Source organism: Culex pipiens, chromosome 3 (genome assembly GCF_016801865.2).
Source record: "Culex pipiens pallens isolate TS chromosome 3, TS_CPP_V2, whole genome shotgun sequence".
Classification (NCBI taxonomy): domain Eukaryota; kingdom Metazoa; phylum Arthropoda; class Insecta; order Diptera; family Culicidae; genus Culex; species Culex pipiens.
The window spans coordinates 55,670,224-55,697,658 of NC_068939.1; the positions used below are offsets into that span (position 1 = coordinate 55,670,224).

A 27,435-nucleotide genomic window follows, 5' to 3' on the forward strand; every position below is an offset into this window, starting at 1 on the left:
TAGGAGATTAAAGAGAAAAGAGATATTTTTAACACCATATTCACAATATGCATCACAACCCCAAAAGAAAAGTGGCTTAATGAGATAAACCCCGAAAATTTTCCATCAAGCTATAAAGAAAAACCCCCAGATGATGCAACCATGCACGTGGACGAGGAGGATGCTATTTGCGTTCAGTTAAAAAAACCTCTTTTATTATGGTCGCTTGGTTTTAAGCACCATGTGAATCACACCTTCCGAAAGTTGAAGGGAGTTCTGGGAAACCTGGCTGATATGGCAACAAACGAGGTTGGTGGAGGTTGGGTCGAAAAGGAGTGTTTCCAAGCAAAGATAACTTTCCTGAAATAAAAATGCTTCTCGCGGAGCGCAAGCAGGTGCGGAAGTGACAGGTAATGAGTTTTAAAAATGCATTAAAATAATTTGAATAATTATCGTAATGATGGCGAATAATGGAATGCACAAGCGTTAAATTGGTGTTGATCCCAGGCGTGAGGACAATAACAGATTTGTGGCTTTGTAGCGGAGTTTGTAATTACTTGAGATTTCATTATCATATTTTTTTTTACAAAAGCTATAGAAATATTAACTTCTTTTACGGTCATCTTCTATGATACTAGCAATAATATTTTCATACAGCACACTCCTGACGTTTGCAGCCACCAGAAAGTCCATATGATTGAAGCTGGCATTCGGCAACTGATTCATAGCAACAACGTTCGGCAGCTCCTGAGCGAGTCTTCCAACGTCCTCCGGATGGGTAAGCTGATCGCTCAACCCATAATAGATGGCAACCGGAGCGCGAACGTTGGTCAGATTGTAATCCGGTGGATCCGCTGCCTGGTAGATCTCGGTGTTATTTCCCGGACCGTAGTCGAACTGACGAAAGTGTCCCGACAAGACTTCCTGGCCGTAGTGTATAAACTGCTTGGCGGATGCTCCGGCCGGAATGTGTCCAGCCAGGACGGGAATCAGGTTGGGGTCGAGGCTGTGATACTCACCGGCCGAAATCAGGAACATGCTGTTTATGCAAAACCGGAAAAAGTTGAAGTAGTTCGGACAGAAGACTCTGGCCAGCTGGTGAAACAATGGATTCGAAGGAAGCAGTTGGTTGACACCGAACGCATTAGCGATGTTCTGGAATTGAAGGTAGTGTTAAAACATGTTGATCTTTCATTGCAAGGACGTATTACCGTGGCCGTAATCATATGTGTTGCCAGGAATCTCATAGCTGGATTGTTCAAATGGTACAGATAAGCCGCAGGAGCTAGAGCGTGCATTTTGATGATCTTTTTGTTATATTCCGGCATCATAGACGTCATCACTAGGAACGACGTCGTCCCTTGGGAGTGTCCCACATAGTGAAGTTGTTTGACCTTTCTCGTCTTCAACACATGGTCGACCATAGTCGGAACGTCGTAGATTCCAATCTCATGCCACGAAAAGTCCCAATACTCTCGCATATCATCAGTAAGATAAGCATGTTCGCCGCTGTACCGATTTCCTCGAGCATTTCCCAGCCAAACGTCATACCCTTGATCCGCCAAAAGATATGGCAAAGCATTCTTAGGTCCGATCATAATCCAATCCCCCGAAGATCCCAACAATCCGTGCATCAACAAAACCGGAGGTTTCCTCGCATCAAACGGTCCCTTCGACGGAGATCCCCTAATCCGATGCATCACCACAAAGAATCCGTCATACGTCTCAACCTTATGGGTCTCCGTCCGGTAACCGTACTTGACAGTGATTTGTGGCTGCAAATCAATCCAAACTAGCTCAACTACATTGTAACAACTGCGTAATTCCTTCAACTTACGGTAGTGAGTCGTCCATCCTCGACGTCGATGTAGAAAACAGATGCCGCCAACCCGCCGAATGACGCCACCAGAAGCAACCGAAACAGCGTCATGACAGGTTGTAGGAGGTGTCGAGTACTAGTAATTACTTTCATAACTCATATATGATATTTATAGTAAAGCACCCGCTAATGCGGGTTCGTCATAAAGCCACCCTGCAAGCTCCATCAGTTCTCCGCAACCGCAAACTATCCCCAGTCAACCCAGAAACCAACCACCTAAAGGGTCAGATTGGTCTCGTTTCCGTGGATGACATTCGACGACGGAACAAGAATGTGACTTTGCTCAGGGTCATGCTATCGGCGGCAGTAGCCTGAATTCCGTCGTTGGAACCTTCCGTCAAGTTCAGCAAGCCAAACTAATCCGGAGTGCGAATCCCACCGTACGCGGAATCAAGTTGTTTAAACTAATGAGCTAGGATTGACGAGGAGTGTCATTCTCTGTTTCCGCTTTGAGTTTTGTAAGGAAAAGCTTTTCGCCGTCAAACTAGGGATAGAATGGTTGATTTAAGAGAACTGCGTAATTTTTCTTATTTAGTAATCCTCCGCCTACCCAAATGAAATTGGACTCTCGTGAAATTGTGTCTTTAGGGATCACTAGGGACAGCATGAAATTAGTGAATTCTTTTTGGTACATTTTTATATTAATGATTTTGTTACAGATTATATTATTTCTTAACTTTTATTGAAACTATTGAAGGGAGAGGTGAAAACTTTTAAGAAGATGTGGTGTTAAAGATTTTGGCTAGACAAGACTATTGAATCATCTTTTATTATCATTGGACAAGGTCATACTTATTTTACAATGCATATTTTAAGTCTGTTTTACATACTTCACTCTTAATCTTCGCTTTACTTCTAATATCATGTTATGAACATTCGTACGTGACTAAAAAGAACAATGACAATTTAGAAAAGATTGGTGGAATTGGCGAAGAGAATTTATAGCTGATTGAAAAAAAAATTAAAAGTTTAAAATGTACTTTCTGTTCTGTTTAGATTTTCAAAGTTATTTTAATATTTTTCACGTTCAATGAAATTTTCTAAATTTTGTTTTTTGGAATATTGATCCCCGTGGCTTAATGATTTGTCAAGCTAAAAATGGAAGTTTTATTTTTGAGCCTGAACAATCACTGATCCTACTAATCTGAGGGCTATTTTTCGATATTGCACGTATTCCCGAAAAAGACACGCGGCATACCAGCCTCGAAACGACGCGCCGCACTTTTGGTAAATGCGCGCTGTCAAATCCCATACTGTGCGTTTTGTTTTTGTTGATCTTTTTCTTCGAATTGCATGGCATTGTTGCCGGGAATGTTTTTTATTGCACCAAAAGTGCAGAAAATCGCTGGCAACAGTGTCTGCGGCACATTCTGAAATGCTGTGCGGCGTGTACCTTCGAGAGAAACGGACAATATCTCGTGAGAGAAGGACGGTACGGCCTTTCGAAATAAGACGTGTATTTCAATTATTTGCAGTCTGACATGGTGATAAAATATATTATAAATTGGACACCCAACTGGATCGAGTGCCCAAAGTTACGAACAAACGTATTTCCATAAAAAAAATGCACAAATTTTTTTTTACCTCTGTCATTTTCGTCACTCAACCAGGGTTGCCAGGTTGCCAGATAAATCTGGGAATGCCAGATTTTTTAAGTGTCAGCCAGAATAAAGATTTATCCTTCTCAGTGCCATAATTTGCCAAATTTTTCAATTCATGCCCATTTTGAACAACTTTTTTCTTAGAGAGAGTGTAAATTAAACATTTTGAAGGTCATAAAATTAATTAAACCATTTTTTAAATAATTCAAATCCTCCTTCCCCATCACCATTGAGAATGGTTTGATTTTCGTCTGCAAGATTTTTCTAGATTTTTGATCGATACTTTGCCAGATTTTCCTAATTTTTACCTCAACTGCACTCAACTGTAAAAAAAACAGTAAGACATGTCATTAGAAGAGAAATTTGATGTACTTTTCATATCTGCAATAACCCAGAAGGGTAGTTTCTTCAATTAAAATAATAATTTTCAATAAAACAAAATTTGTAATATCGTGTTTTCCTAACTTTGCAGGATAACTTTTATGAACACAACAATGTTCAACGAAATTGTAGAAAAAGAAAATTACAGCAAAATAATGATAAACAAACAAAAGGGACTTACTTGTTGTAATAATCACGAATTATTTAAATTTCATAAAAAAGTTTTACGACTGTGGTCCCAATAAGCAACATAATGTAAAAAGAATTACAATCGATTTTAAAAAAAATTCTATTAACATTTTATTTTTAAGCAATAATATTTTTTGCCCCCCTGATTTTTTGGGAAAACTATGAAAGGTGGGACTGGTGTCAAAAACATAAAATAAAACGTTACTTAATCCATCCTTAGGTGGTTGGCGCCTTCCTCACATTTAAGGGTGCTATCCAAAATCCTAGAAGTGCGTAAAAAACACTTAAGTGCTTATAACTTTTGATAGGGTTGTCAGATCTTCAATGTTTTGGACGCGTTAGAAAGCTGTTTTGAATACTAATCCAACGATAGGTCGCATAAGAGATCCGGACAACGTTTTCATAAACATATCTGAGATCCGGCCCCCAAAAAGCGTATAAATAACACTTAAGTGCTTATAACTTTTAATAGAGTTGTCAGATCTTCAATGTCAAAGGTTTTAAAAATGTATAGCATGACGGGTTTTCTTACAAAAACCACCCTTTTTACATTCTTCTGGACTTTTGTTAAAATCGTTTTTTTAGCATGACTTTTGAAAAACTTATCTAAACTTCATAAATTTTAATAGCGACTTATAGGACCCCAAGACGGATCGAATGACGCCAAAACGAACAAAATCGGTTTAGCCAATGTCGAGATAATCGAGTGACATTTTTTTGATCAACATCCCACCACACACACAGACATTTGCTCATAATTTGATTCTGAGTCGATAGGTATACATGCAGGTGGCTCTAGGAGGTCTAATTGAGAAGTTCATTTTTCGAGTGATTTTATAGCCTTTCCTCAGTAACGTGAGGAAGGCAAAAAAAGCTTTGACCTTAGGAATTGATCTTTTAAATTTCAATATCTTAACGATTCTTTCGATTGCTTAGCAATCCGCCAATCACAAAAGTTTAAATTAAAATTTGATTTTTCAGCAATATAAATTTAATTTGCTTGCTCGAAAAATCTATAAGATTAGATAAGATAAGAATTCTGGATCCGGTAATTTTGATTGAATTTGTCAAACTAAATTTTCGATTTCAAGGAATATTAATAAACAAATTCTAGAGTATTTATTAAAGCTATTGTGATTCATATGTTTATAGGACTTATTTATAAAAAAAAAAACTCTTCAATTGGGTCCTAAAACTAAGCTAAAATTTGCGATATTATTGTTCACAACGATTGACCTTATTTGTCTTAGTTCAATTACACATTGTACGACCGCAAAGGATTTAAAATCAATTTCGAAAAAATAACTTCGCGAACCTTCTTGACAGAAAAGGTCCTACTAGACAGCTCTTTCCAAGGGGACCATAGTTGATCCATAGAAAAAATGTTGTCTATTTTAGATTAGGCAAACTTATGGGAAATTGAACGAGCCGGTAAAAATATTTACGAGACTGAAAAATCAAGTCTGTCACATAGAAATTGCCAAAAACCACCTATTTTTTCGACATTTTATTTTTTAAACCGCTGTATCTTTCCAAGGATTGGACATAGGACAATGGTCAATGAGCAATTCCAGCCCAAAACAGGAATTTTTTAGGTACTTTTTTCTCGACCCTCTCCGATTTCAATGAAACTTTGTAGACATGTTATCCTAGGCATTTATAAGCCATTTTTGTGTATATGGTGCCAGTAATACTCGATAATGACATTTTAGAAGGGCGTACGTGTTTTCAATATTTTTGTATTTCGTAATTTAAATATTGCTGTATCTCGAAGCCGTTGCATCGTATCAAAAAGTGGTCAAAGACAAACTTGTAGGAAATTTGGCGGGCTTTCCGAAAAAAATACACTGAAAGAAAAATACACTCCACTTTTATGAGATTTTTTGATTTTTAAGTTTAAAAGTCAAATTTGAAGGTGAGCCCACGATTTTTTTTCGTTCAAAATTTTTGTGAAAATAGCCTAAGATGTTACAAAAAGACTCACGAAAAATGCAGGATGGAGCAACTCACCTAAAAAATACAAAAATCATTTACTGAAACTGTTTTTTCGAAAAGTGCTTTAAACGTCAAAATTTTCAAAAACCGAACTCGAGAGTCGATTCTCCAGACAATTTTACATAAAAGTCTCCTTATTGACCATTGTCCTAAGTCCAATCCTTGTGATGTTACAGCGATTTTAAAAATAAAAATGTTGAAAAAATAGGTTTTTTAATGGTTTTTGGCAATTACTATATGACGGACTTAATTTTTCAGTTTCGAAAATATTTTTACCGAAAAGCTCGTCCAATTTCCCATAAGTTTGTCTTTGACCACATTTCAATTGGATGTATGGGCTTACAGATATAAGCTAATTTATTATCCAGGTTACTTTACTACACTGAAAAAATGTTATGTTTGAATTATGAGCAATGTAATTAGCTTATATCTGTAAGCCCATACATCCAATTGAAATGTGGTCAAAGACAAACTTATGGGAAATTGGACGAGCTTTTCGGTAAAAATATTTTCGAAACTGAAAAATCAAGTCCGTCATATAGAAATTGCCAAAAACCATCAAAAAACCTATTTTTTCAACATTTTTATTTTTAAAACCGCTGTAACTTCACAAGGATTGGACTTAAGACAATGGTCAATATGGAGACTTTTATGTAAAATTGTCTGGAGAATCGACTCTCGAGTTCGGTTTTTGAAAATTTTGACGTTTAGAGCACTTTTCAAAAAAACAGTTTCAGTAAATGATTTTTGTATTTTTTAGGTGAGTTGCTCCATCCTGCATTTTTCGTGAGTCTTTTTGTAACATCTTAGGCTATTTTCACAAAAATTTTGAACGAAAAAAAATCGTGGGCTCACCTTCAAATTTGACTTTTAAACTTAAAAATCAAAAAATCTCATAAAAGTGGAGTGTATTTTTCTTTCAGTGTATTTTTTTCGGAAAGCCCGCCAAATTTCCTACAAGTTTGTCTTTGACCACTTTTTGATACGATGCAACGGCTTCGAGATACAGCAATATTTAAATTACGAAATACAAAAATATTGAAAACACGTACGCCCTTCTAAAATGTCATTATCGAGTGTTACTGGCGCCATATACACAAAAATGGCTTATATATGCCTAGGATAACATGTCTACAAAGTTTCATTGAAATCGGAGAGGGTCGGGTACAACCGATTCCCTATTTGACATGGAATTGCTCCAATATAGAGACTTTTATGTAAAATTGACTGGCAAATCGATTCCCTTTATCGTTTTTTTTTTAATTTTGACGTTTAGACCACTTTAAAAAAAACAGTTTTAGTAGATGATTTTTTAATTTTTTTAGGAGAGACATACCATCCTGAATTTTTCGTTAATCTTTTTGTAACATCTTAGCCTATTTCGAACAAAAATAAATCGTGACATCACCTTAAAATTTGACTTTTAAATTTAAAACAAAAATCTCATAGAAGTTGCGTGTTTTTTTTTCTTTCAGAGATTTTTTTTCGGAAAGCCCGTCCAATTTTGATACGATGCAACGGCTTTGAGATACAGTAATTTTTAAATTGCAAAATACAAAAATATTTAAATAACTTACGCGCTTCTCAAATGTTATTTTCGAGTACAATTGGCTCCATATACACAGCAAAAAATCCGATGGTAAAATCGCATGCAAAAACATGCACATCACCTTCGTCAAAATAAACACTTAATATTACACACTGCATGTACAATTTTTGCAAACACAAAAAAAAGTTGCAACCGACGGGATTCATACCCAGCACCAACAGTAAGGACTGGCGCCTTAGCCCACTCGGCCATCAGACCGATGAAAAGCTGTTTGGATAAACGCATATATGAGCTTGGCATTTCGGTCGAGTAGGTTTCCCATTCTGATGGGCTACATATTTCAGGGTGTAAAATTACATAAAATTGCATAAAATAATGCAATATTTATTTTACACCCAGGCGTTTTACACGCAGCTGGATTACTACTTTTTTAGCTGTGTACACAAAAATGGCTTATATAGGCCTAGGACAACATGTCTATAAAGTTTCATTGAAATCGGAGAGTGTAAAATTCCGGATTTAAGCTGGAACTGCTCGTACATAAAAATTGATAGATGCAGTTTAAAACTTTTCAATTTCAAATGATATTGTCATGATGAACCTGAATTCAAATCCAGTTTTGTTTTCATTTAAGTCATCATACATTTTTCAAGGGCCACCAGCACTTGACCCCCATCTGGGGTGCCCCTTCTCCTGCTGCGTGCTCTTGCCCGACGGTGTGTTGATTTATCTGAATGTGATAGCACGTTTCCCGATTCAATTTACAGACCATTTTGGGGACCACCGGTGCGTATCGTTGCCAAACCGTCTCCAAGAGGCCAGAACAACAGCACTTTTTTTTGTGCCACTGGGACAGCCTGACGGATTGCCACCAGACAGGTTCAATGGAACACCGGTCGACGAAAAAAAAACACGCGAACAAACGAGAATCTGTAATTCAGATGTGTTTGTTTTGGGTGTTGGTTTGAGTAATGAGGGGTTTCAACTTATCAGCGATGGCTATCTGGTAGCGTGAAATGTTGCCAGCAGAATTAGAGGCAGAATAGCGCCACACAGCGGCAGATCCACGAAACACAGCCCCGCGCTCCGACCTGTCAGAAGGCTATCACGTGGATCCATCAGATCAGCGGAACCGTCACAGGGAAAGAGAAAAAAAAAACAAACCTACAAAAATTTGGCCCCGCCGATCATCGATAGCGATCTGGTGGTGGTGTTTAGAGTACCGTCTGGAGGGGGTGCATTTGAAATTCAACATACTCGTGACCATGCCGGAAAACAGTCGGGAATCGGTTCGGACAGCTGTAATTGGTTTAAATGTGGCCCAAAACGGGTACAATCTCGATGTTTACGACACGTCGTGGCCAAGCCAAGCATGACACTTTTTGGGCGCTTTTTTTTCCTAGGGCAAACAGGGCAACCAGATTTCGATACGATAGCCGCGATTATTTAGACCCTAATTTATCACTTTGGTGCTAGAGCGTTCACGTGTGCCAAAAAAAGGTGCGCAAGTGGCAGAGTTGTGAATTTTTGAGTTTTTTTATGTTTTGAAAAAGCTAGGGAAAATATTCAATAAATTAATGTTAATTTTGGTTTATTCAATCAATTAGTTAATGTTTGGTGTCTTTTCTTGACTGATTTTTTGAAATTTTAAGGGTTAGGGGTTAAAATTTACAAAACATTTGTTAAGGAAAAAAATATATTTTGAAATTACACGTCTTAAGTTTTTTTATGTTGTCCTACATGCTATGCACAGCTAAAAAAATAGTAATCCAGCTGCGTGTTAAAGGCCTGGATGTAAAATAAATATTGCATTATTTTATGCAATTTTATGTGATTTTACACCCTGAAATATGTAGCCCTTCAGTATGGGAAACCTACTTGACCGAAATGTCAAGCTTATATATGCGTTTATTCTTACAGATTTTCATCGGTGTGATGGCTGAGTGCGCTAAGGCGCCAGTCCTTACTGTTGGTGCTGGGTTTGAATCCCGTCGGTTGCAACCTTTTTTTTGTGTTTGCAAAAATTGTACATGCAGTGTGTAATAATAAGTGTTTATTTTGACGAAGGTGATGTGCATGCTTGTGCATGCGATTTTACCATTGGATTTTTTGCTGTGTGGGATTACCTATATTTAAAGGACCTTTTCAAATAGACGCATCATTATTTTTTTGAGTTACGATATTCACACCCCTGACCAGCTAACCCGCTGTTTAACAAGTTTAAAGTTAACATCTCAGCATTCGAAAACTTGGCCTAGGAGTTGGGAAAAGTGCGTTTCGGACGCGATCGTACGCAAATAAACGGCCAAATACAATGCATGTAACCGCACCAGCCGCCGACCTGTTTCTACGAAATTTAACCTCTAATGTGTTTCCAAATGGTCCAAATTGAGGGCTGATTGTGGGGTTGTGATAAATTGTCGAGTGTGTTGATTCAGTTTTTAATTAGTGGAGCGTTGAGTTCCGCACTAAAGTGGGGGGGGGGGGGGGGCTTTGGTTGATACGGCATTAGACTTTGGCAGTGAGGGGAACACAATTGCATGCACTTAAGTGTGTGTTTCATGCAGAGTGGTTTTACTGTAGCGCAATCTGAATGACCCCTATCTGGTGGTGCGATCTTGACCGGTGAGCTGCGAATGGAAACTTGGCTGGTTTATGGCTGGGGAGGGAAATTGTCTAAAGTGGCGGGTTTGACACGTATTATCTTTAATTTTCAAATTTAACGTTAGTGGAATGTGGAAAATTGTGTTTTTTATGGGCGGATATTAAATTCCAGCTTTAAATTCTTAATTGAAATAATTATACTGCCTGTAAAACATCACATGGAGGAAAATATTGGTTAAACGACAAAGAAGATTAATCATTATATTTTTTGTTAATTATGTTAGACAAAAAATAATAATCAGAATTAAATAAATACCCCTCTCAATGACCAAAAAAGTGAAACTAGACAAGCCTGCCTCAATCTAATAGAATTGAACTCCAGCTAAACCACTTCGCCCACCGAAAAACAGGTTCATCGTCTACGACTTCAACTTCACTCTCAAGCTTCTCCTATAGGCATATCTTAATTATTCATTGGGTAAACTTCAACTATCGGCTTCCAATGAGTTAGGGCTGCAACTCCATTAATTTAAACTAAATCAAACGCAAGTTTTTGTATCTAACACCAACTTGCACTATCCCCTCCGTTCCTTTTCCTCAGGTCTTCCAGGTCTCTTTTCACACGCATTCAAATTACCGCTCTCAACGGCTTGAAATTACCTATTCGATACGGGTTCGCGGTGCCCCGGGTTCTTCCTTCTGCTCCCAACATGGAACCAGTCAGACTTCGGCAGCGGGTTCAAAATAATTAAGAGCGCCAATTGATAAACACCATTAAATCCATTACTCAAAACGGGCTACCCGCAGACGGTCGCGGGAGGGATTGACTGTTTGTACAGAGGTTAGACTGGAGGTAACTGATCATCAGGGCGTCACGGACGGAAGCACTTTGCGGACGCGGAAATGTAGGATTGCATCGAATCTTCCGTTTTGGATGATAGCTTCTGTTGAACTTCAGAGAAATCTTGCCCGAAGTGAGGCGGGAAATTGTTGGTCGTTTACGGTGCTGGCAGAGACAAGTGGATAGCCGCTTCTGTGTTCAGTTGATAAAAATATGTTGAATTTAAAATAATTGCTTTTGTAGCTAATTTATTGAAAGAAATGAGTTCAAAAAAATCTAAAGTTTTTGTTTGCGAAAAAGTTCTTTAAAGATTTGAACACAATAACTTATAGAACCTTTTTTATCTATGGTAATGCAGAAGAGCCCAGTTCACGGCGCACGCTCTTTAGTCAGATTAAAAAAGAATGATTAAATCAGAGTTAAATCAAATAAAACAATATCATGTTGGTTTACCAAAGTTTAGCCCGACCCTTACCCTACCTTCTGCGCCACAGCATTCGGGATAAATCTCACTCACAAGAAGCCAGCCAGAGATTGAACAATTCTACACGCTTTTCGGCGGCGTCCTGTGTTGAACGTTCTGCTGCGCGGCCTTTCCTCTTGGATCACCGCCCCGGAACACAGCCGTGAAATGGAGCATCAAGGGAATCAACTGGCTGTGCCATCAAAGGCCAGCGGCCGCGGCTTCACCGTGTTTCTTTTTTTTCGTGCGGTCTTCAAGGGCCATCACCCGGGCTCGGTTGGCAAAGTGCAGAATTAATCTCTGCGCCTCACCGCACAAGCATTTTAATCAGTGTTGCACGCAACAGGGTGACAACTCAACTCCATTTTTATTAATTATCTGTAAAATATGATTGCATTTCACCTTTTATTACCTTGACCTATTTTCACGTTTTTCTCTTTAGGTATCCACCCTGGCCACGGGAATCCCACCGACTTCCAGTAGCTAGTGAACCGTGTGGGCCAGGAGAGTGCCCAGCACAGGTCAATCAACCTGGGCGCTGACTGTGAAGACAGATGGCCGTCGCGCTCGAAAATGACGAGCCGCAGAGACACATTCTAAATTCCAACCGTCGACGGTCGGTGCCTGCAGCAGCACATTCTTCGAGGTTAGGATCTTAGGACGGCTGCCAACAACAAGTTGGCGATTTTTAACTGCACCAGACATTCCGGTGTCCTCGAGACGAAGCTCGACAGATATGCCAGGAATGGTAGAAATGTGTGAGCAACACTAGAATGCGGCGATGGAATGGCCTAATCCTTTGAAGTTGTGGAGGACCAAGTGACAAGTGCACTTATTCACTTTTGAAATGCCTCGAATTCCAGGGGGCAGGCTGACCTGTGTGTCGATAATCTCTTTAACCTCGGTAGTGTGGAATTTTGATTCATTTTGCATACCAGTCATCTTGAGGTTATGTGTCTCAACAATGTTTATTCCATTTGTGAGTGACGTTGCGTCAAACTCATTTTTTTACAATGTATACTATAACTTAGATTCTAGGTAATTGACGAAACTTGAGGGATTGAGGACATTAAAAAACAGGGATTGAGGTCATCAAAACAATGTTAACGGGCCGAAGTGTAAACAAAGAGTCTATCCTGCTCACGTCAGTTGATGTTTACATTCGGATCGAGCAGGATAGACTCTTTGTTTACACATCGGCTTCGGCCCTATTATGATGTTTTGCTAGATTTGCAGAAATCTTTTTTTATTCTATTAATTCTTATGGAAACTAATTCCCTAAAGCCCCAAGACATTTTTACTTCGAATTGATTTTTTTTTTAGTTTCTATTGGGATTTCACCAAATTTGAAACCTTTTGGTGGATTAGGGAGGAGGATGTCTGGAAAAAACACAATCCAAAATAAATAAAAATAACCACCTATAGTATCAAAACCATAGTTTGGTATTCGCTAACTGTTGAAAAAAGTCACTAGAATTGAAGATCAATTTTTGATATCAAACCATTTTTTGGTAACATTCTGTTGTTCAGGTAAAACATTTTCCTTATTTTAAAAAGTTAATTTACTTTTAACAAATTCCTCAGAAAATTTGGGAAAATTTTACACACTTTCGACAATTCAATAATTTTGAATCAAAATGACATTTAAAATGAAATTAAATGAATGATTTCAAAATTATTTTTCCAAAACCCTGATATATCCCCCTTCGGTAAGTCGCCTTACAAATGCCGTTACAAAATGTGTACACTAGAGCGTCCAATTTACCGTCTCGGGAAATTATTTCCCGGGAATTCCCGGGATTTCCCGGAAAAAAATATTTCCCGTTTCCCGGGAAATTTGTAAATTTCCCTGTAATTCCCGAAATACAAGCGAAAGTATACATTTGCCTACCTTTTTGTGACCATTTTTTTTAATTATAAATATAATCTGATTTGATTTTATTAAAAATAGATTGAACCAATCAGCTTGTCTGTAAATTTCATGTCCAAATAATTTGATTAAAAAAATACTTCGCAACAAAAAATATCTTTAATTTTTTATTTGCATAAAAAAATAGAAAATAAATATGTTTTCTCAAAGTTACTTGATTTTTTACAAGCAGTCAAGCTATTAATTGGTCCTCACACTCATTTTGACCATCAAAGTTGCTGTTATATAGAATATATTCAATTGTGTTGAAAAATATTAAAACAGAAATATTTAGACTGGATCAGAATAATTTTCATTAAAATTCAAATTTCCCGGTAAATTTGTTGAAAATTTCCCGTTTCCCGGGAATTTTGTAACCCCGGGAAATTGGACGCTCTAGTGTACACCTACGCGACTGCCGGTGGTCTAAGGAAGTTTTTCAATTCATTAAAAAAAATAGTCGGGATTCCAAATTTTAGAATTTTTGTAGTACTTCAGTATTCAATATTAGTTTGAATACATAAAAAAAAGCCCAATCTTCTTCTTTTTTATTTCCAGTAAAAGCACTCCTTTTTAAATGTTGATGCAAATTCAATGACCTGGTAAAATTGGTCAAAATTTGTTCATGGTTTCAGAGGAATTTGGTAAAATTCATAAATACCGTAAACCGGGATGACTTTGATAGGATTTCAATTTGTTTTTGGAATATTTTCCAACAGGTAAGATTATTCTCATGATTATGATTTTTAAAACATGTACACAAAGTCCATGCACTATTCTGGTAAAAAAAAAATTTAATAGTGTTTAGAAAAATAGTTACGTCAATAATTCTTAGCTTAAATTTCGGGATGACTTTGATGGTCATAGTTTTACTTATTAAAATCATATTTAAGATTTATAAGCTTTATATGTACGTTAAATGTACCATCACTACAGCAGCTGATATAGTTTTGAAGAAAAAAAATCAGTGTTTATATTCAGTTAACTAAGTTCATAAGTTTTTTTAACAAAATACATATGAATTTTTGGTAAAATTGTTAAATAGTTGGAATTTTGCCTGAAACTTGTTAAAACTAGTTATGTTCATAAAATTATCGATTTATATTGCATTTTATACTGAATTCGAAACACGAATTCACGAATTTCACATTTTACATGAAATTTGTTAAACTGAAATTGGCTATAAATTTGGAGATTTTTTTAACTGTTTTTCAAAAGCACATTTTATTTATTATCTTCAAACATATTTAACCTTCTCCTAGAGGAAAATTGTCCAAGGAATCCGAAAATGCATTTCGTTTTCCGATTCAAAATCATGTTCATTGAGAAAATCATGACGTTTTGAGAAGTTTAAAATAATGGCTTTTATCAACATTTTCTTAACTACAGTTAGCTAACTTTTTAAACTATTTCAAAATTTTATGAAAAGTTTTTCTTGAGGTTCTTTGAACATTTCTCTGTCATGGTCAGTATGATTTTAAACCATTCCGTACGTATTTTAATTGCACTCTTTATTTTGCGGAAAAATCGCAAACCTATCAAAGTCACCCCGACTATCAAAGTAACCCCGTTTTACGGTACCTAAAAAAAATTATTACCAAGAGTGCATTTGTGACAGTTCGTCACTTTTTAGTTTGACTTTGTCAAACCAACGGGGTACAAACTATAAAAGTGTCAACCGAAAAAGTGACCAACCACCTGGGGTTGAGTGTAGACAAAACGAAACATAAAATCTCAACCCGATGTCCATCCATCGTCAACCTCATGAAGAGTGCAAACTGGTGCAATTATTTCTAAATTAATTTTCATTACTTTTTAATTGTGCTGGTATTATTATCAAGTAGCCTGTCAAAGCCAGACAACTCCCACTACCAGAAATGCGAGGGGGAAAGGCCACTATATTAATGCTTGTGGCTTTTTCCGTGTAATTTTATCTAGCACGGAAGCCTACATGGCTTTTTATGTTATTTTTTACCCATTCTCGCGATCTGCTAGAATCCCAATTATCATTTATTGCATCTATAAACTATTAGTGCAGGTTTGAACCACAACCGTGCGTCCCTGCAGACCACATCAGTTTATACCAGATAATTTATGATTATGTTGAAGCCAACAGTATTGTTGCTGTCATTAACATTCGCACTCGTTATAACTACTGCTGCTGCTGGTGGGTTTCATTTTCATTAGTTTGTGCCGATGGGCAATGTTCGGATTGTGGGTTTTGGATTTCACATTTAGGAAAACATCTGAATTAATTTGCAGCGATTTTGTGGGAAGCAACTCAACTATCAAAATTTATTATTACGCGTTTTTCTATTTTTAGACTGGCTCTGCTCTAAATTTAAACTCTGTGGTTTATCGCTGGAATGAACGATTCGTTCGCAATTAGCTCCCGTTACTAGCCATTATAAGGTGAGGGTGAATGTGATATTAAGAGTGAATTTAATCACATTAAAATTCATCAGAATTTTTTTTACACACTGATATTAACTCTACTCTTCTACTTACCTTGAATTAATCTACTGACAATACATTTTTCTCACAGTGCTAATCTGGTTCACACTCTCCGTAAATTCACATACAAAATATCGCATCTTTCTGCAGTCCAAGTCGTTCCAAGCCCAGTTCCACTGGTACGCCGGAATGTTCCGAACTTCCACGCAGTTTTCATCAACACTGGAACCATCCGGCTGCTGTTTCATCCATTTTGTAAACTGAACTCTGGTACCAGTACTGTGCCAGTAAAAGTGTCCCTCTTCGGCCAGATCATTTGCCGCGATCCAAAATTCCGTATGGGCGGTGTTGTAAATTTCCGAACCTTTTACTGCATTTTTGATTTCGTTATACTTTTGAGCATTGGTTACAGTGACCAACTCTGCACCCAGATGATGGCAATATTCTGCAGCTTTGAACCAGTTTGCCTAAAGACTTTTCTAATTATTCGAAAAATTTAGAATCAAACCATAAACTTACCGTAAAGTTGGGGATCACATACTTAGAAGTACACAGCTTGAAGCATGCTACCATAAGAATAAGCCACATTAATTTCAGCATGTCTACTGCACAATCACTCGACTGACAATGAGAGAATTTAATAAAATTTCAACTGCTATCAAGGAAGGTTGACCATGACTTCGGAAAGTCGATTGAACTGATTTTTTATTTTATTTGTTTTTTCAGATTGCACTTTGTTGCTGCAGATTGGCTTATGACGTTTCAAGGAAAACATTTTTTTATTTACGATACACGACAATCATCTAAACTCACGCAATCACGTGTCACAAACTCGATGTGATCGAAAAAAAACCTTATAATACAAGACGATATTACTCCAAGCTTTGCAGCAGGATGTCACTGCCACACCTTTGGTTTATTTTGTATAACATGTGCCAATAATGCACAAATTATCATGGCTTTTGACTAGATTCGATTCAAACCCTTGTTTTTAAAATCTGTAAAGGAAATATAAAATGGATATGGGTTAATAATGTACAACCACGACATATTGTCCTTGACCAACTTCATGCATGATCATTGATCATGATCAAATAGGAGGTTAGGGTTGTTGTTGTATTGTTATAACGTAACATAGTGTCTCTCAATATTTAAAAAAAAGCCATAGAAAATGTGTTTATTCCCAATACTGAGACTAATTATTTATTTCACCCAAATTGTTTCAATCACCTAGTTGGAATTACGGGCTCTTATCGGTAGTTTTCGGTGAAATTAAACTCTCAAAATAAGAAGAAATTTTGAGAGTTTAATTTCATCGAAAACTATCGATTAGAGCCCGTAATTCTATAGAAAATGTTTAGGAAAATTGTGGTTTGGTTGAGCGTTTTAGCAGAATGCATTACTGTGAATACAAAGAGACGAGTTGTTCCTTTTAATTCCGCTATATATTTTTAATATCTTGACAGATACGTGTTTCGTCTACTACTTGCAGACTTCATCAGTGTTCTGTTCTCGACTGAACAGAACAGAACACTGATGAAGTCTGCAAGTAGTAGACGAAATACGTATCTGTCAAGATATTAAAAATATATAGCGGAATTAAAAGGAACAACTCGTCTCTTTGTATTCACAGTTTAGGAAAAGTTCAAAGTTACTGGTCATAGTTTAAAATGGTACTTTCATACAGAATTGGTTCAACCAGATTACGCTTAAGTCAAGTGACATTATTTACAATTTTACAGCTAAATATTAAAAACAAAAACTTCTGAATTGGCCAATCGGCAGTTGGACTCACAATACAAAGCCCCCATCCTCATGTAAAAAAAATTTGAACTTATGTAAATTTTTTTTTAAACCCGAGCAGACGGAAATAACTTGAGAATAACATTTTTTGATATTTGAAAATACTAGGCCAATAACATTAAAGGTTATTTAAAACAAGATTTTTTGTTATTGGATTGTTGTTGTAATAACAGACTAATAAAATTTGTTAGTTATTTATCGAACGAATCTTTGTTATTATTTTTTTGTTATTTTAACAACTAATCCGATCATCCCAATAACAGTTGGAGGTATTCTTTCATAACAAAAAAAAATATTCCAAAGTTGTTTTGGCTTTCAATCAATATCAGACCAACAACAAATTTCGTTATGATAACATAAACTATTATTAAACTCTTATGCAAAAAATGATTTTCAAGAAGATTCCATATCACTTTCTGTTATTTAACAGTATTTGTTATTGAAATGGCATGAATTTTGTTATTATTATCTGCCCGGGAATCCACAATTTAGTTAGTGCAATAGTTCTATATAAAAATAGAGGATCTTCATTTTTTCAAATTAAAACATTTTATAAGAAAAAAGCTATTAAATGTAGAGGTGGGCAAAAAAAGAGCGAACCGCTCAAAGAGCCGATTCACTGAAAAGAGCGACCGAACCGTGACTCACAAAAAAAGAACCGCGGTTCTTTTTTAAACTCCGGTCTTTTGATAGAAACGTTTCGATATGGCTTGATTTTGGTTGTAATAATAATTTATTGAATTTTCAAAAAATATAGTATTTAGGTAATTTGTTTTTGAGAAATGAAAATGTAATTTCAAAAATTTCGACGCTTATAAAAATGAATCCCAAAAGTAAATGATTTTCTAAACAAAATGAAATGAACAAAAAAAAATAACAAATTAAAAAGCATTTGGGGTCGATCAAAAATATTTGGATTTTTGGTGAAATTCCGTTGTACAGTAGGGGAACAGCATCTAATTCCAGCGTGCCTCTAATGTTGGCAAGTCAGAACTTTGACATTAAATTAAAACTAATTAAAAGCGTTTTCAACTGAAATCGAGTGATAAATAGTTCAATAAGAAGTGAGCAAGTAAATTTCTATCAAAAGTTGTGCAAAATAAGTTGTTTAAATAGTGAAAATCAGCAAATTGGATGGAGTTAGGAGCGAGAGCTTAACCTGGCAAACATACGAGAATTTCCCCTACCTAAAGTGAAAGTTTTTTTTTCGAATCGATATTTTGAAAACTAATGATTGCAAAACAACTGGGGATGTGTAAAATGCATTTGAAAACTCTTTTTTCATTAAAATGTCTTGTTATTTTTTTTCCGACTTTGGCCAGAGTTGTGGGACATAAACTTCAAAAAATATTTGGTATGGTCATATTTATAAAAGTCCAATGTGGAATAACTTATAAAATCACACGCTTCTTGAAAAACCCCTATTCATTCAAATTTTGAAAAAAGAGCGAAAGAGCCGTTCAAAAGAGCGGCTCTTTTTAAAGAGCGAACGAAAATGAGCGGCTCCTAAAAAAGAGCGGTTTTGCCCACCTCTAATTAAATGTGAAATGCTTAAAAAAATCTTGTTGGGTGAATTAATTAAACACTATTTTTGTATTATTTTTTTTATTTATTAGAAACCAAATACTACAATGCACCTGCTGAAATATTTTATTATTTTTTTATTATTTTGTGAAAGATTTAATCCCTCACCACATCCGTGTATTCGCAAGCAAAATATCGCATCTTCTTGCAGTCCAAATCGTTCCACTGCCAGTCCCATCTCTCGCTGGGAATGTAACGCACCTCCACGCAGTGCTCCACATTTCCGCCATTATCCGGCTGCAGTATCTTCCAGTTCGAGTACTGCATCCTAGTTCCGGTGGCGTGCCAGATAAAGTGTCCCTCGTCGGCCAGATCACTCGCGCCGATCCAAAACTCCGTACTGATGCTGTTGTACTTGTCCGTTTGCTGAACCATTTCCGTCAGCTCTGTTTGATTCTCGTAGCTGGCAACGATGGCCAACCGTGCGCCCAGATAGTTGCAGTACTCTACCGCCTTGAACCAGTTTGCCTGAAATGGGGCATGTTGTAGCATATATATTATGAAATGAAACAAAAATGTATTGTTCTTACCATAAAATTTGGCATATAGTACTTTTGCTCTATGTGTGCTGAACTTGCAGCTATCAACATTACTAGAACGACCACTTTTTGCATCTTCACTTGGTAATTGCAGGAGTAACAATGAAACGTTGGAAGACGCAGATTACTATGAGTTCTTATCAACAGCAACAAGAAATAGTGAATAAAAATATTTACAATTTGTATGCACCATATTGCTGGTGAATGGATTGATATTGAGAAACGGACAAATGGTTCATGATCATAAACTTCAACAGTTCACGTGCAAAAATCTAACGAACTTCGGACTTGCTCTAAATTTGTCTTTTAAACTTGTACCAAACAAATAAATAAGGTAACAAAAAATTCCATTAAAACAAGAAAGAATCGTTAAAATTTTCATCGCTTTTAATAAATTCCCACCAGCGTTGCATTGTATCTCATCGCTAGTCCCGAAGCAATATGAAATGCACCTCTAAAATGCTCATCATATTTCAATTGTCTGAAAAATTATGCACATTAGCACCACCTTGCTATGGAAGCAATTTATAAGTGGCACGGAAGCTCTCTCCCTCCGTTAGCTTTAAACCCGTTCAACAGTCAGCCAGCTTCGAACAACTTCCTTTCCTTTCTGCGCCTCAGATCAGGTAGAAGCTTACACAGCAAAATCGATGAAATTATTTTAAAAATATGGATTAATGATGGTGGCGCCACCATTGACGTTTGTGGCTCAGCGCCAAACTAATGACGACTGATGTTTAAATTCAAAGTGACCGTTAAAATTAATACGATTTTCCCTAGTCTGCTGATCTGTGATAATGGGTTCAGGTCCGGGAGAAAATTTGCAAACAATTCCAATCGCAAACTGTTGTGTGCTTTTTGTGGAACATGACAGCAAAAAATGCAATGCTCACACAATTCACTTGGCTGCAGCACGAGTCCCCGCAAGTCTAACTTTATTCGTTTGAATATTATTATGTAAACAAACAAGAAGGATTTCCATGTCCTTTTGGTTGAAATCGAGATGAACGGGGAGGAGAGGGGATGGGTAGGTGAGGCACCAGTGTTGATCCCTTCCGAAATAAACTACGAACGAACAGCAGCAGCACCATAGCGAGAATGAGAAATAGCTTTTCCCAGCAAACAAAAGACAAACTCAAGCTTCGTCCGACGTTTTCCCCGAGCTTTTCCAGAGTGCAGCAGTGTGTGGTGGGCTCTTTTCCGCCAGTGCCGGTTTTTCAAACAGGTTGTTTGTGTATATTGGTATGCTGCACTTCATATGAGTTGGGGGTTGTGGGTTTAAATGTTGTTGTTTTTTTTTTTCATCAAACAGAAAAAGCAAATCTAATCTTCTACTAGTTATTCAGAAAAGTGTTCTAAAACCGTGATTCATTTTGATGACGATATTAGTATTCTTAAACCTTACATGCTGCAAGGAATCAATTTTTTTTTCATATTGTATTTATGTATTTAATATTTCAAATTACACACTTATTCTTCTCAAACAATTTAACTTAATGTTTATTTGACGAAATACACTTTTTGGGAACCATTTATTCTGTATCACAGTAAATGTACACATTACTGATTGCAGAACCCATGAACACCTTGTGCCATTCGATTGCGTAGTCGTACCACCAGGCCATCTCTCCACGAACCACCTCTTCCAGCGCAGCAATGAGCTCAATTTCTTCCCGCAAGATCGGTTGATATCCCTCCCACAAATTGTGAAAGTAATCCAGCTCATCCTGCAGCTCGAAGCTCACCTCGTCCAAGCTTTCAGTGAATCGATGTCTGCCCAAGGTTTGCACCGTCTGGAAGGTTGGCCTGGTGTTCTCCCGGTTGATGAATCCAACACTTGGTGTGAATCGACTCGCTGCGTCTTCGCGCAGCAAATCGTCCATATCCCAGGCACAGTACTGAATGTCCCACTCGCCAATCGTTACGTAAACGCCGAAGAAACTGGTAACCTGCGCGCGGCATCCCTCGTGGAACAGCTCATGATTCTCGATCGTCGTCCACGTGTCATCGGTGAGCGTTCGCATGTCCAGCGTGAGATTGCCGATCTCTGCCAGAATCCAGCGAATCAGCTCCAATCTGGCGTGATGGTTCTCGTTGATCACGGCATGAATTTCTGGCTGAACCAGCTGACTATGGTCCGCGAACTGCTGCTGGAAGTCTTCCAGAACAGAAGCTTGGATGAGCCCCGATACGGTGAGAAGTAGGGCAACTAGTTTTAACATTTTGACGTGGTGGTCGGCCGCAGACTGAACCGTTTCTTTGGGTTTCGAGGTGGTGCGATATGAGTATTAATCAGCCAGACGAGGTTGTAAATCTTTCTAAAATATCGTTCAAAGTTAGCTAGCTTGATAAGAAGGAGATTACATATCCGTTCAAAACATTGGTTGAATAGTAGTAATAATACTAAAAATGAAAATTTTGTTCGGAAACGGACTCTTTCCCCAATTAGCCCACTTAGTGTACAGAAGTCTACCAACTGGTACACATCTCATTCCTTTTATTGAAATTGTTCTCCATATTAGGGATGACCACAATTTAAGAGTTTAGTTTAATATCATTGCATTTAAGGTTAATTTATAGAAAAAATGTGTCATCTGCTGAAATTTTAGGGTGACACAAAAAATGAGACACCCCTACTCCACGTCGTCTGCCCTAGAAAACTGCATCCACGAGCACACACGTACAGGTTTCCTTTTCGAGATACCCGACCTACCCCAGCTCCTAGTACCTGGAGGCCACGTGGGCGAGTGGGTGGGGGCAAAATAAAAACATCAGGAAATCGCCCACACAAAAGCGCAGTTAGCACATGCAGCACCACCGTCTGGAGCTATTCGTCGAGGCTCACGTGGACGGGAGCCCAGACATCAGTTAAGGAACTGGTTGGCGGCGACGGCGGCGGTGAGCTAACACGAAAGTTGGCGGATGGTTTGCCATAAATTTTACGAGGCTTTGTTTCTATTTTCTCTCCCAAACAACCTTTGAACGTGGGAACATTGCTGTGCTAACCTGGTCGGTTCCGAGTTCCGGGAGCTCGAGTCCTTGTTGGCCAGAAACCGCACGTGTACGGGATCAACCGGATTCTGCACTTTAGCGACATTCGAAAATTGGGTGGGTAAACTGTCTGAGAAAAAAAGAATACTGAAAATTCTGTTCCCTCACGTGTTCTAGGGTATTGAGAAAATATGAACGTAAAATTTGTATAAAAAAACAAATTATTTCAAGTTTCGCACAAATACCTTTCAAAAGATAGCAAATAAATATAAAATGAGCGAACATATTCGTTGGTGTGCCTTCCCAGCAGTGATACTATGGTGAGGACTAATTAAAGCAATGATTATCAAACAAGCGATTTTTGCCCTTACATCGATATTTGAAGCAATAATACTTTGAAACTCGTCGACATACCACTCGAGCAATGCTGTGAAGTTCGTTTCTAAACAAATTTTCATCATTGGTAAAAAAAAACAAATTTCTGGTTTGAGAAAGAACGTCTCAGCTTCCGGTATTATTTGAGTTACAAAAATTTACTAATATCAACATTCAACTCGAAGTAATCTTAACATGTGTCTATCATCATACATATTTTTAATTAGTTTCAAACTTATTAGTTCAGTGCTGAGCTTCCATTTTACGTTTAATCCCAGTGCACACATTTAAGAGCAAACTCGACAAAACCGTCGTCAGCCACCACAAAAACGGAAGCAAACAAATACAAGTCACGGAAGTGCCTCCTTCTGATACACACAAACCTCCCAGTTAGCACCACCCCAGCATGCACCTTGCACACACTTTCATTGCCATAGTAATGGAATCCGATCCCGTGCGCTCACAGGAAGGACCTCAAGTTGCACGCGAGACGACAAAAGCTTTGGAAAGTCTGGCTCGAGCAGCAGCAGACTGACGGGGGGCGGGACGGAAGGTTATAAATGATGTGACATTAAATTAACCTTGCCACTTTTCAGCAGGCGCACTCCTGCTCCATCCCAATGGGAGAGGTTGTGGGGTTGGTATGTACTGGTGTATGTATGAGAGATGCAATATGGCCACGTGCACGAGGATGGAAATGTTACGAAGACCAGCTCAGCATGACGACGAACATTGCTCGCTTACTTTTTCAAAAGGTCTTATGTACATAGGAAACCCATGGCGCATTGGTTGTTTTGAAAAAGTAATCTAGATTGATCAATTTCGCCATAAATTTGTGAATCTCTAAAAATAAAAACGTAAAAATGTGAAGAGATCAAAATATTTATTAAAACATCTGAAATTATAGTAATAGCACAGTTTTATTAATAACTTCTTCATAAATAATATCAAATGTTCTTGTATGATGAAGCTAATTTGGGACAAATAAAGCTTTTTATTGTTAAATAATTCAAAATGCCACCACTAGTTTGCTAGGCTTGCGTGATAGCCTCAAGGATGAACCGAACTCTGTACGTTCATGAAGAAAAGCGTTTCAAACTACACACTAAACTAATTGCACCATTTTATTATTCCCACTACAAGGCAACAATAATTCCTGCAACATTAGTGCAGTTAAACTGCCACCATCGTCTAGAATCTCGTATTGTTATATGCGTTTGTTCTTGCAAAAAAACGGAAACGAGGACCTACCTCAAGACCATCCAGACCCTTAAATCATCATCATCACTACTAGAAATGGGCAACGTTTCGCTGTTTGTTTTATTACTCACACATAATGAAAATATGAGCTTTACGTGGTAACTACGCATGGTTTTATGGCCATTTTTTAACCATGCAAAAAGAAGAGTTTATGAAAACAGTAAAATTTTGAGAACTGTTGCGTATTATTATATGTTTGAATTTATTTTTAACTTTATATTATCAGTAATTTTTTTTTTTTTTTCAAATCGCTAATAACTTTTATGACTGGTCTGTTTGACAAAATTGCCGAGAAATGAATTGAAAATGAATTTCCTATAAAAAATCGTACTTTTGAGAATATTTGAATGGAAACAGCGCTCCCTGCTGATTATATCGTACACCCAAAGAAGAAGGCCGAGCGTGTAGTCCTACCAAATTGAAATGAAAGGAATGCCAAAGGTCTTGAGTTCGAGTCTCGATACCGACACCTTTTTTTTTGAACGGTGAACTTTTATGAAAATGAAGGATCGAGGTTTTGGGCAAAAGTTCCATATCCTCGGCAACCTGCTGTCCATAGAAAAGTGCTAAGCAAATATTCGAAAATCTGTATCTATGGAAGGGATTTTCTGATTTGAAAATTTGAAGATTTGAAGATTTGATGATTTGAAGATTTGAAGATTTGAAGATTTGAAGATTTGAAGATTTGAAGATTTGAAGATTTGAAGATTTGAAGATTTGAAGATTTGAAGATTTGAAGATTTGAAGATTTGAAGATTTGAAGATTTGAAGATTTGAAGATTTGAAGATTTGAAGATTTGAAGATTTGAAGATTTGAAGATTTGAAGATTTGAAGATTTGAAGATTTGAAGATTTGAAGATTTGAAGATTTGAAGATTTGAAGATTTGAAGATTTGAAGATTTGAAGATTTGAAGATTTGAAGATTTGAAGATTTGAAGATTTGAAGATTTGAAGATTTGAAGATTTGAAGATTTGAAGATTTGAAGATTTGAAGATTTGAAGATTTGAAGATTTGAAGATTTGAAGATTTGAAGATTTGAAGATTTGAAGATTTGAAGATTTGAAGATTTGAAGATTTGAAGATTTGAAGATTTGAAGATTTGAAGATTTGAAGATTTGAAGATTTGAAGATTTGAAGATTTGAAGATTTGAAGATTTGAAGATTTGAAGATTTGAAGATTTGAAGATTTGATGATTTGAAGATTTGAAGATTTGATGATTTGAAGATTTGAAGATTTGAAGATTTGAAGATTTGAAGATTTGAAGATTTGAAGATTTGAAGATTTGAAGATTTGAAGATTTGAAGATTTGAAGATTTGAAGATTTGAAGATTTGAAGATTTGAAGATTTGAAGATTTGAAGATTTTAAGATTTGAAGATTTGGTGATTTGATGATTTTAAGATTTTAAGATTTCAAGATTTCAAGATATCAAGATTTCAAGATTTCAAGATTTCAAGATTTCAAGATTTCAAGATTTCAAGATTTCAAGATTTCAAGATTTCAAGATTTCAAGATTTCAAGATTTCAAGATTTCAAGATTTCAAGATTTCAAGATTTCAAGATTTCAAGATTTCAAGATTTCAAGATTTCAAGATTTCAAGATTTCAAGATTTCAAGATTTCAAGATTTCAAGATTTCAAGATTTCAAGATTTCAAGATTTCAAGATTTCAAGATTTCAAGATTTCAAGATTTCAAGATTTCAAGATTTCAAGATTTCAAGATTTCAAGATTTCAAGATTTCAAGATTTCAAGATTTCAAGATTTCAAGATTTCAAGATATCAAGATTTCAAGATTTCAAGATTTAAAATTATTTGAAATTGTTTGAAATTGTTTGAAATTGTTTGAAATTGTTTGAAATTGTTTGAAATTGTTTGAAATTGTTTGAAATTGTTTGAAATTGTTTGAAATTTGTTTGAAATTGATTATTTTATCAAAAAAACTCGATTTTGGCAAACTTTTCACATTTAGTTTTTTTTTTTCATGTTTTGATAAGAAAAAAAGTGACAAATTCAAGCTGTACGGATTGACGGACGTTTTGTTTTCCCCATATTATGATTTCTTGAAAAAAAAAAATGATTTTTGGAAATACAGAAAAAAATGATGGTGATATTCATCAGGGAATGATGACAGATTTTGTGTAAAAAAATGTAATATTGCTATTTTTAAGGTAATATCACTCAAAAAAATAGGAAGTATTCAACCAACCAAATTTTCAACCTTCCGAAATTCAACTTTTTTTCTGTGAAGTATATTAAATTTATCCGAAAAAGCTTCCAAACATAATTTTTGTATGAAAAATTAAATTTAAAATCAAAAAAATACTTCTGTGATTTTTTGATAAAATGCACCGTAATCGAGTTAAAGCCATTTTCAGGTTAAAATTTTCAGATATAATTGTCTTTTTCAAATCGTGTCAACAATTTATCTGAAAATTTTAACCTGAAAATGGCTTTAACTCGATTACGGTGCATTTTATCAAAAAACACAGAAGTAGACAAATATTTCAAAAGTTATTACAAAAAATCATTCATTTTCTTTTTTAATCAAGACAAACATTTTAAAAGGTCTTAAATCGAAATATTTGTATCCCTTCGGGACCAAACCACGTGGACATCTAAGGAAGGAAGGGAGGAGGGAGGGAAAAAAGATATATTTTGTATGAAAATTGTTCACTCTTCTGCCCCCAAATTTTTATGGAGAATGTTATGGAGAAACCAGTGATGCATAATGGCAAAGGAGTCGATGGAAAAGTTTCACCCAAATCAAAAAATACAACGTAAAGTCGATTTCTCAATTTCCGGTCACTTATATTACATCCAGTTGTAAGCGAAAACACATTTTTATACATAAGTTTTGACCTTATTAAATTATCAAAACTTTAAACTCGATCCATTGTACCCGAAACCTAATCAATTTTTTCAACATTTGCATAGCACTTATTTGCACAACCATTAATTTGTAGGGAGAATTGTATGGCACATTGGCTTTTTATTTAACAAGTATTGTATAAATAAAATCATATTTCTTGAAATTAT

At 36.4% G+C, this 27,435-nt stretch overlaps 2 protein-coding genes across 2 annotated transcripts; both read right to left on the bottom strand.

Moving 5' to 3' along the window:
- Positions 1-527: 527 nt before the first annotated feature.
- LOC120420353 (lipase 3-like) lies at positions 528-16,092 on the bottom strand. Its single transcript, XM_039583349.1, has 3 exons — positions 15,934-16,092; positions 1,191-1,934; positions 528-1,134 (listed from the first exon to the last, which is right to left on the bottom strand). The coding sequence occupies exons 1-3, from the start codon at positions 16,090-16,092 to the stop codon at positions 583-585; spliced, it is 1,455 nt and encodes a 484-aa protein (XP_039439283.1). The 3' UTR covers positions 528-582.
- Positions 16,093-19,297: 3,205 nt separating this feature from the next.
- On the bottom strand, positions 19,298-20,341 carry LOC120420364 (perlucin-like). Its single transcript, XM_039583366.2, has 2 exons — positions 19,762-20,341; positions 19,298-19,699 (listed from the first exon to the last, which is right to left on the bottom strand). The coding sequence occupies exons 1-2, from the start codon at positions 19,843-19,845 to the stop codon at positions 19,328-19,330; spliced, it is 456 nt and encodes a 151-aa protein (XP_039439300.1). The 5' UTR covers positions 19,846-20,341; the 3' UTR covers positions 19,298-19,327.
- Positions 20,342-27,435: the final 7,094 nt, after the last annotated feature.